Source organism: Triticum urartu, chromosome 3A, assembly GCF_056163025.1.
Source record: "Triticum urartu cultivar PI428250 chromosome 3A, HENAU_Tu73, whole genome shotgun sequence".
Taxonomy (NCBI): domain Eukaryota; kingdom Viridiplantae; phylum Streptophyta; class Magnoliopsida; order Poales; family Poaceae; genus Triticum; species Triticum urartu.
In genome coordinates this window covers 367,051,040-367,061,518 of record NC_141875.1, presented here as the reverse complement: position 1 = coordinate 367,061,518, position 10,479 = coordinate 367,051,040, and the positions used below count along the sequence as shown (strand labels likewise).

Below are 10,479 nucleotides of genomic sequence, written 5' to 3'. Positions count from 1 at the left end.
ATTGTTGAGGCTAAAGTTCAATACTAAGATATGTTCTTTGTGCAAATATATATTACACGCACACAAGATAAGCTTTCATTATCTAGATGGTCCAAATATGCCAAACAAACTGCAGCACACTTAGAAATATTTTAGTTGACCATTTAATTTGACCACATAATCACAAGTATGCCATAGTTTAATTTGACCACACAATGACATTCTACATGGGATATTGAATTTTAGATTCTTTCTGTATGAGTAAACAGTACAGAAAATAACGTTCTTTCCTAAAAGAAAATTGAATAAAATCTTAACACTTGATAGGCACAAATCAGCAAAGTCTACATATGTTGTACAATAATAAAAGAACATTGGAATATATTGGTACAATGCAGAAAATAGCTTCCTTTCCTAAAAGAAAAATAAGCAAAATCTTAACACTTGATAAGTACAAATCATCAAAGTCGACATATGCTATACATTAATAAGAATATATCTTCACATGTTATTTTCTTCAGAGGAACTAACATATGTTGTACGTACATTAATATAATAATTAATATCTTCGCATGTTATTTTCTTCAGCCATGTGATCAACTCAAGGAACAAAGTTCACTAAAGGAGAGGCTCGCCGTGGTCCTCCCAGCCGCCGGGCACCACCATTTTATCAATCTTTCTCCCACCTGCCGCCTCGCTGAAGGAGAGGCTCCTGCTTTACGAATCCACACCAACCAGCGGCAAGGTGTGCGTGTGTGCTCATAATCCACACCAACCATCTCGAGTTTCTGCAATATTTTACAAAATTATGAAACATAAAATTGAAATTGCATAAGCTGACGAATATATTAGACATTAAAAAATGTTGTAACACATAGAATATGGTTTTGAGCCTCTTGTTTGGTTTCATCTATACGCTACATTCAACATGGATCAGTATATGAAACTCCAATTAGCTTGGACTAATGACTAATGAGTAGCTAGAGCATGTGTGAAATCTGAAATGAATAAAGAGCCATCTGAAAATTTAACAGGTAAGCTTGATCAAAAAAATACTTACATAAATCAAGAGACATCTTCGAGAAGGCCAAATAAGTCATCTACATGCCAGCAGGATTCAGAGAGCCACATAGGAGACAGGGGGCAGGCAGAAAACAGGCACAAGAGTATAGTACAGACTAATGCCGACAGGCAGAGAATCAAAACCTTCTGGTTGACTGGACTGATTACCTCTGATGCTTAGACATTGGATGTATGTACAGATAGAAATGGCAGGAACCCAATTACTTGAACTAAAAATCAAATATCCACATTAGTATCCCCATATGCAAAACTGAATCTGCACAATATATACAAATAGTTACTTGACTGACGTGTAAATTAGTATTGTGAAGTAGGAGCTCAACCACAGTACCTTGTACCAAAAAAGTAAACATCTGAAATGAAAGGGGAAGGGAAACGTGGATGCTTACCGGTCACCGGCCAACGAACACGACACGGACACAACGACTGCAAAAATTGATAGAACCAGACGGATAATCCTACTGCTTGGTTGCTGTTAAATTCAGAATGGGCGTTAGCGGCATCGTCATGAAGTGAAATGGAATCAGGTGTGTAGGGCAGAGTTCCGCGAAATACCTTAGCATTGACCTTCTCCCTGGCGCCGGTTGTCAAATGCGACATCGAACTGGAATCAGGACGCGAGAGTTCTTCACCGCGCCATTCTCGCCGCCTGCCCGTCAAGGGGCGTCCGCCGCTGCAGCCTCAATAGGGTTGCCGGTTGCGAGTGTAGTTCTGCCCCTTCACATCTTCCTTGCGCATCGGCGGCATCTCGCTCAAGGTGGCAGCACACCAATGATTCATCCTCGGTTGTAAGAGGTGAGGGATCGGGAGGAACCGAGTTTGGGGATGAGTGGAAACTGGAAACGACGGCTGCAAGAGTAGCAGTGGCCTAGAGGGAAGAAAGATCGACAGACGCGACGGCGGCGTACCTAGGGAATAGGAGACCTGCATCGTCGTGCCTCCTTCGCCTGTAGGTATTTTTTTAGGGCTCCGTAACATCATGTCTGTAAGGAGACTGCTAGAGGCCCATTAGGCCCAATTTATCCCGAGCGCTCAAAAAAGTGACCGGAGCAGCGGCCCGGGATGGTTAGCAATCGTTATTAGCGAACGAAACCGGATTAGGAGCGATTCACAGCTTATCTAACGGCCAAAAATGCTTCAAACTGACGATCAGATGGCTGGGAGTGTTGATGTCCTGAGAGGGTTGGAAAGACGCTCAGTTTTAATGTATCTAAATATAGTGTAGGCATTTCAATCTTTGGAAGCATTCAAGGCCTGGCACAATGACAAGCCATTCACTCTTACGCATTGTTGGACGATTATCAACAATTGCCCTAAATTCAAGGATCAATACCGTGAACTTCAAAGGAAGAGAGGCAAGAAGACGGCCAAGTTCGCCGGAGGTGGAGATGGCGAGGCATTGAAGAGGCCAAGGGGCAAGACCAACTCCAAGGTGGACGACGTACGTGGTGCCTCATCCATGGCCTTGCATGAGACTTTGCATGGCATGATGTCTCAAAAGGATGCGAGGGACGAGAAGACGCGGCAATGCAAAGACGAGCAAATGAAGAAATACCTAGAATTTCAAAGGAAGAAGCTGGAGATGGAGGAGACGGCCAAGAATAGGAAGATCGACTTGGAGGAGGCGTCCCGGCAAAGGCAGCTCGACATCGAGGCAGCCAATGTCACAATCAGGCAGAGGCAGCTCGACATCAAGGCCACCAATGTCGCAACCAAAGCAAAGGAGGTGACCCTTGCGATCATGAGTGTGGACTTGACCAAGATGAGCGAGAAGACGAGGAGATGGTTTGAGGCCAGGTAGAAGGAGATGTTCGACGGCGACGGCCTGAACTAGGTCGTCCGATCGACCGTGACCGTTCTTTTTTGGAGGCTGGCATGGGTGCCGCCCGCTGGGCCGCTGGCTATGTGCCGGCGAGAAACACATTCGCTTTTGAAGGCTGTCTGTGTTGCCGGCCGCTGGCTGTGTTACCAGCGAACAAAACTATTCATTTTGAAGGCTAGGTGTGTTGCCGGCGAGGATGTGTAGGCCGCTAGCTCCGTTACCGGCGTGAACTAGGGCCGCTGCCTTAAACTAGGGCTTGGTACTTGTTTTTAAAATGAAGGCGGACAAGATGGGGCCAAAGAATGTGGCCGCACGCTGGACGCACGACCATCGTATCCCAGAACAGATCCGGACACGACTCTATAGGCCTATCAAAGCAAAGTGGACGTTCGTTCGAGGTCGCGAGGTGGAGTTGGCCTCGTTGGGTCCATCCAATGGGCCTTCTTAGTGCGTTCTTTTTCTGGACACCTTAAATTCCACGGCCTCCTCCTGGCCTCCTCCACTTGCCCGGCGAATCTAACCTTCATCCTGCTCGTGACACCGTCGGCGGGTCGACTAGCCTCGGGTTCCTCCCACCCCAAACCCCACGAGGCTGCCGCCGCCATCTGTCGTCCATGTCGCAACCGCTCAATTCCTCCCGGGATGCTTCCAATCCCCGTAAGCCCCTTTTCTTGATTTCACCTTCCGTACCTTCTCTTGGGCGACAACTACCATACTTCAAATTTGATCTCAAGAATCTGCATAGCCATCTTAGACTAGTATAGATGGTTTCTTGTGCTACTATGAATCGCTCAGATGGCCGCATAAACCTAAGGATTTTGGAGCTATTTGCAAATCCGAATAGTGTTAGTAGTCTCAGTCAAAGGATGGCTTCATCTGAGTTGAAGTTACTCCTATATCCTTGTCACAGAAGAGAAGATACGTGAAGCTAATTTTGAGTCCAAACTGTTGACACCGTGTGGTTTTATGAAACAGCTGCTACACACAGGGTATTGATAACGAACAAGCATGGAGAGAAACTTGTGGGGCTGCTGCATCCCACGGGTTTGAACAGGATTGTAGTCTTGTGCCATGGCTTTACGGCCTCCAAGGTACATAACTATTTCGTGACCACAATAAATTCGCCTTGTCCACTTCAAGATTAGGGCCGCTAAGGCCAGGTTTCATTTTGCTTATGTGAGATGCAGCGAATTGAACTGTTGGAGTAGTAGTTTCTACTACCCTTCTACTGACGTTTAACACTTATCTTCAGAGTTCTGGCGTTATTGTTGATCTGGCAGATGCAATAATAAAACAAGGGATTAGTGTCTTTCGCTTTGACTTTAGTGGAAATGGGTAAGTTACTCATAGAATCCTGGATATGCTGTTGCTTGTATTTTCACTAAAGTTGTTGTGCTAAATGCTAGTCTAGCCTTTTCTGAAAGTCTTTATAACTGAATGAGCTCAGGTTCATGTATGACATATACTATCATTTTGATCCTCTGGTTTTATTTTATCTGTTAGACCTGCACCTTTTTCATGGACAAAAATATGGCAGAAATTCTTTTCCATTTAAATTTTACGAATTGCATTTTTGTTGTTTTAATATATATTTGTTGGTACACAATTTTTTCAATAAACTTTATTTGAAATAGGCATATGCATGGTTTCTAACCTCATTCATGTTGTCCCTTTGATCATATTGCTTTTCAGAGAGAGCGAAGGCATATTCCAGTATGGCAATTACAGGAAAGAGGCTGAAGACTTGCATTCTGTTGTCTCATATCTGTATCAGGAGAAGTATGATGTAGCAGCTGTTGTTGGTCACAGCAAAGGTTGGTGATATACATTGTTTGGTTTGTATAGTTGTGTTTATTATTGCAAGGAAATCGTTTATTTTCAGTCGGATGATAACAGCGACACATAAGTCGCCTCGTCCTAGCGACGCGTGTCCCCACGTGGACCGGCAACGCGCACGGCTTATCCCCTCCGCGTGTCCCCTGTTTTCCTCGTCTTCCACCACTCACCGCTGAAATCTTATCCGCTTGTTCAAATCCCCATCTCCTTCCGACGCAGCAACAGCAAGACACCATCGGCCACCGGCCTGTCGTCACCGGCGGCAGCCACCGCTGCAAGAGCCAACCAATCGCCACCAGCTGCTGCAATCGCTCCACTTGCTTCCTCTCTTTTCTTTCTAGACGCAAGCACATCAGCGTTGCGAGCCTGCGACCCACGATTTCACCGTCGACGAGGTACGCTGCAACGTGAATCTCGCCATGGCGGCGGATCTACAGTGCAGCAAGCTGCACACAACTCGTGGAGCCGGAGCCCATCGGCGCTGCATTGGAGCTCCGCCGGAGTTGCGATGGAGCTTCGCCGGAGGCCTCGGTGTTGTGTTGGAGCTCCGTCAGGGCTGCAATGGAACTTCGCCGGAGCCGTCCGCGCTGCCTTGGAGCTCCGCCGGAGTTGCAATGGAGCTTCGCCGGAGCCATCGGTGCTGCGTTGGAGCTCCGCCGGAGTTGCAATGGAGCTTCGCCGGAGCCGTCGGCGTTGCGTTGGAGCTCCATCCGGGCTGCAATGGAAGTTGGCCGGAGTTGCAATGGAGCTTCGCCGGAGCATCGGTGCTTCGGTGGAGCTGCAATGGAGCTCGCCAGACGCCCTCGGCGCTTCGTTGGAACTCCGCCGGGGCTGCGATGGCACCGTGTTGACCGTGTCGAAGCTGTCGCGCTCGCTGCTGCTGTGGCGCTGCTGTGATCCAACGGTCACCAGCACGCTAATCCAACGGCTGAATAGGCGGATGATTTCTCTAAGAAATCATCCGGCTGAATAGGCGGCACAATAATTATTAAGTTGTTTCATTGAATTTTATCATTAGCACGTGGAAGAGCTTGTTTTGTTTTTCAGCAACTTGCACATACACTCTGCAAAAGTAAAAATGGTGGAGTCTCTTGCCTGCATATGTAGTCCATTAGTCATAACATTAAAATCTAGTTGTGACATCTCCGTAAGATTGGTTTCTGCTGGCACTATATGTATAATTAATTGGATGTCCTTGTCTGTTTTACCTATAAAACATATTCCATTTGCACATCCTGAACTTCTGCACAGTGAGACACGCACAACATATTTCATCTAGTAATTGCTTTTTGGGGTCACACTTTTTTTTTGAATGGTCAATGTGGGAAGTGGATCGTCACCTAAATATATTCAACCGATTTTGCCTAGAAGCCTCACGGCTCCATACAGGATAGGTTCAAGTGAACCAGAGTACACAGGGGGAACAAGGGGAGAAGAGACACAACCGAAACAACACACCCGCGCCTACAGCCGAACCCCAGAAACTGCCAAAGAAGAGCACACAGGGAGAAATTGGCCGCTCAACAATACCAAGCACTGTCGTTATCAGGCCCCGAGAAGCTCAAACCACTGACGACCTGAAGCCGGACGCACTACCACCACCAACCGCCATCAGAAATCTCATCGGCACAACCAGCATAGAGGGGCACTTTAACTTCCATCTTCATCTGACCAAGCAAGGCATCCTGAGAAAAGAACATCCTCTTTGCGGTTTTTGCCCAGATTTCCAGCACTCCCTGGACAGTAGCAGTAACAAAGGAGTCATCTACATTTAGCTTAGTCCAACCCTGATCAGGTTGCTCAGATATCTATCACTAGGAATACCATGAATTCCCTAAACAGTTAATCACAATACTTTTGCTGGCAGTATTTTATTCGCTCACTGCTGCATGCCAAGTATAGGGGTACGGCTCCGAGAAGCAAGGGTAGGCCGGCAATGTTTCTGGGGATGAGAGGGAGAGAAGGTTGGCCACTGGGATTAGTTTTTGCTCTCTCATTTCTTGGATAATTCATATTGGAGTACATGCCTACACAATATTTATATCCTTTTAATAGGGAAGGCTGACTTGACCCCTAAGAATAGGATCCCTAATTGCCTAATACACCACATTGTTATCTTCCTAACTAAGTCACTTCTTCCCCAACTAAATATATCTTTTATATCATTTTCCTTGTCTCCAACGGAGTTAGGGGCCAGATCATAATCCCTGAGGGCACCTACAATGCCGTTGCCTTAGCATGCCACATAGGATGATTGCTGAGTTGGAAGAGAGAAATGAAAACAAGATGCTCGAATTGTCATAGCGAAGAGATTTCTCGGTATGAAAGATATGGCATTTTTCTCCGTTGTAGGGGATGTCTCATCCTAGTCAAATGTTTTCTAGTTTATTTTAATCACCATAATGTTAAGAGCATGTAAACATTAGTTGTTACAGATAAGATAATCCATTTTATGGTGTGTTTCTGTTTTCATCATATATGACATTGAGGCTTAAAAAAGGCTGCCTTATCTACCATTGTAGATGTCCTGACACTCACAGATCACACCCCTTCATTACCTGAGTGTTACCATATGTCGTTGTGCTTTTAACTCGCAAATTAGAAAATGTAGTCACTTAATTTACATTATTACTCAGGAGGAGATGTGGTTGTTCTTTATGCTTCCCTATATGACGATGTCCGTATGGTTGTTAACCTATCCGGCCGATTTTATTTGGAGAAAGGCATTGAGGAACGCCTAGGGAAAGAATTTCTTGACAGAATAAATAAGGAAGGTTACATTGATGTCACAAACAAGTCAGGTAGCAATTTTGTGTACTGTGTATATAGCTTCTCTTTCGTTGTCATATATTGACTATCCAATGGTTGCAATGTAGGAAATGTTTTATACAGGGTAACAAAAGAGAGCTTGATGGAACGACTGAACACTGACATGCGTGCAACAAGCCTCTCCATTAGCAAGGAATGCAGGTCAGGAAACTACTTGAGGAATGAACTACCTTCGTATTCCAACTACCAACTGAAACAAGGGGCACCATGGCACCGACATGACACATTTACCTTCATTTAAATAGTCATTCCCATGCATTCCCGGGATTGAAAACATTAAATATCTCGTGTTTGCAGTTGGGCATAGGTTTCATATTGTGCTAGAATAAACCCCGCGTGTTGCAGATATCAGGCAATTAATTTACTGTCTTTATTCAGCTTCTTCATAGTTCATGGTTCTGCTGATGAGATCATTCCCGTGGAAGATGCATATGAGTTTGCAAAGCATATACCGACCCACAAACTGTGTGTCGTCGAGGGAGCAGATCACTGCTTCACCAGACATCGTAAAGAACTTTCTGATGCTGTAGTGGGTTTCATTACATCCAACAAGGTACCGAAGAATGCCATTTTATATGTCGTTCTCTGCAGTATCGCTTCTGGTTTGACAGCGCCTTTAATTTCACTGCGATGATTGATTTGGCAGGCCAGTGATACCACGCTAGAAGATCAATGAATTCTGATGGATTTCTGCTGTAGGATTTTGTACAACAGTTCTGCTTTACAGAAGCTCCCCTCCGAACAACACCACAATTCTAGATCATGGTCATTCTACTTCTTAGTTCCGGGATATAATAAGCAATAAAGCATTGCAAGGCTTTAGGTTTGCGTTATTTATTAACTAAATAGTTGGAAAAGTATGCTGTAAAATATGTGGAACTATTATAGAGAGGTGTTTTGAACCTTGGGCTGTGTGGACTGAAATTTTCATTTTAAAAAAATCACATCCAAAGTGTAATAATTTCTGAAAAAAATTCCACATGTACATATGAACGTATTGATATGAGATACTAACATGCAAGCTATACAAATAGAAGACAAAATCATGGATTTTTAATAGTAAATGAATTTGTCTCTTTTTTGTAGATCGATGTTCTGCTAATATTACACATGGATGTGGTTCCAAAAAAAATGGAACTTCAAAATTTTATTTTTGATCTCTTCTTTTGAAAAGGAGCTCAAAGAGCCCTAGCTCCAAAATGCATTTTGTTGACACTTAGATTTTTGCTTGGACAAAAGCTCAATTAATATGAGTTAGTCCACAAAGCGCAGTTCATAATTTCTTACCATAGGGATCCCATGTGGTAAATTAATCTTTGATATTTATCTTGGTAAACCTTCATCTTTACTCCACGATCTATCATGATCTCAATTCTCTTATGACCAAGTATCATATTGGTCATCACATGGTATTGTTTGTTATCCATCACATGCTCTTAAGAGGCACAATGAATCCTTTACTTGAATTACTTGCTTCAACACTTGACCAACCATGACTCAACATACCCATCATGATCTCATATTTAAGCTATATATAGACTTATTGAAAGGATCGATATAGTTGACTAGAGGGGGGGGGGGGGTTGAATAGCCAACTAACAATTTTTAGTTTTTCTTTACCAATTTAAACTTTGCATCAAAGTAGGTTGTCTAGATATGCAACTAGGTGAGCAACCTATATGATGCAACAACAATAAGTACACAAGCAAGCAAGGGATGTAACACAAGATAAGCTTGCACGAGTAAAGGGATGAGATAACCAAGAGTGGAGTCGGTGAAGACGAGGATGTGTTATCGAAGTTCCTTCCCTTTGAAAGGAAGTACGTCTTCATTGGAGCGGTGTGGAGGCACAATGCTCCCCAAGAAGCCACTAGGGCCACCGTATTCTCCTCACGCCGTCACACAATGCGAGATGTCGTGATTCCACTATTGGTGCCCTTGAAGGCGGTGACCGAACCTTTACAAACAAGGTTGGGGCAATCTCCACAACTTAATTGGAGGCTCCCAACAACACCATGAAGCTTCACCACAATGGAGTATGGCTCCGCGATGACCTCAACCGTCTAGGGTGCTCAAACACCCAAGAGTAATAAGATCCGCGAGGGATTAGTGGAGGGAATCAAATATCTCTTGGTGGATCTGTAGATCTAGGCCTTCTCAACCAATCCCTAGGAGATCAACAAGTTTGATTGGCTAGGGAGAGAGATCGGGCGAAAATGGAGTTTAGAGCAACAATGGAGCTTGGGGGGGGGGAAGAGGTAAGTCAACTCGGAGAAGAAGACTCCTCTTTTATAGTGAAAGAACAAATCCAACCGTTATCCACCAACTCAGCCTGCGACGCACGGTACTACCGCACCGGAGACGCGGTACTACCGCAAGGCACTGCAGTACTACCGCCCACACAGCAGTATCCAAAACAGCCCTGATGCGATGAAGCAGAGGGCGGTAGAACCGCTGGCGCGGTACTATCGCTCCCCCTTGCAGTACTAGCGCAACGCAGGGATAGTTCAGATTTGGGAAGGCACGGACATATAAAATACATCAGTGGCAACTTCCACTGAGTTTAGATCTATGCAAAAATCCGACACAGTAGTACCGGAAGCCAGGAGCAGTACTACCGCGAAGGGTGCGGGTGTAAAAAAATTACATCCGCCCCTACTTCCGCTCGTGTTGCTAAGCCAGACCTGAGGCCACGGTATTACCGGGTCAGAGAAGCGGTACTACCGCGAGCACCTGCGGTACTACCGCGCCCAAGGCCGGTACTACCGCAGGGGCCTGCGGTACTACTGCTCTGAGGAGCAGTACTACCGCATGCCCTAGTTCAGCAACACTCGAAGTCAATCATTTTGCAGAGATTCGGAGAAACGAAGAATGCTCCAAAGAGCCAAAGGAAAGGTGGTGCAAAAGGAACACACGTGTACGATTCCACC

At 45.1% G+C, this 10,479-nt stretch overlaps 1 protein-coding gene and 1 long non-coding RNA gene across 3 annotated transcripts; one reads left to right on the top strand and one right to left on the bottom strand.

Annotated features, from left to right (window-relative positions):
* Positions 1 to 379: 379 nt before the first annotated feature.
* LOC147979729 (uncharacterized) lies at positions 380 to 2,104 on the bottom strand. Its single transcript, XR_015599734.1, has 4 exons — positions 1,618 to 2,104; positions 1,452 to 1,534; positions 1,040 to 1,271; positions 380 to 767 (listed from the first exon to the last, which is right to left on the bottom strand). It is a non-coding gene; the product is annotated as an uncharacterized LOC147979729 (long non-coding RNA).
* A 1,243-nt stretch (positions 2,105 to 3,347) lies between these two features.
* Positions 3,348 to 8,454, top strand: LOC125543995 (uncharacterized). 2 transcript variants are annotated; one of them, XM_048707514.2, is made up of 8 exons: positions 3,348 to 3,541; positions 3,860 to 3,975; positions 4,137 to 4,219; positions 4,577 to 4,698; positions 7,357 to 7,521; positions 7,597 to 7,690; positions 7,928 to 8,102; positions 8,196 to 8,454. In XM_048707514.2, exons 1-8 carry the CDS (start codon positions 3,499 to 3,501, stop codon positions 8,223 to 8,225), a joined length of 828 nt encoding a protein of 275 aa, XP_048563471.1. In that variant the 5' UTR covers positions 3,348 to 3,498; the 3' UTR covers positions 8,226 to 8,454. The 2 variants fall into 2 exon arrangements, with proteins under 2 accessions (XP_048563471.1, XP_048563472.1); XM_048707515.2 differs by lacking the exon at positions 7,357 to 7,521.
* Positions 8,455 to 10,479: the final 2,025 nt, after the last annotated feature.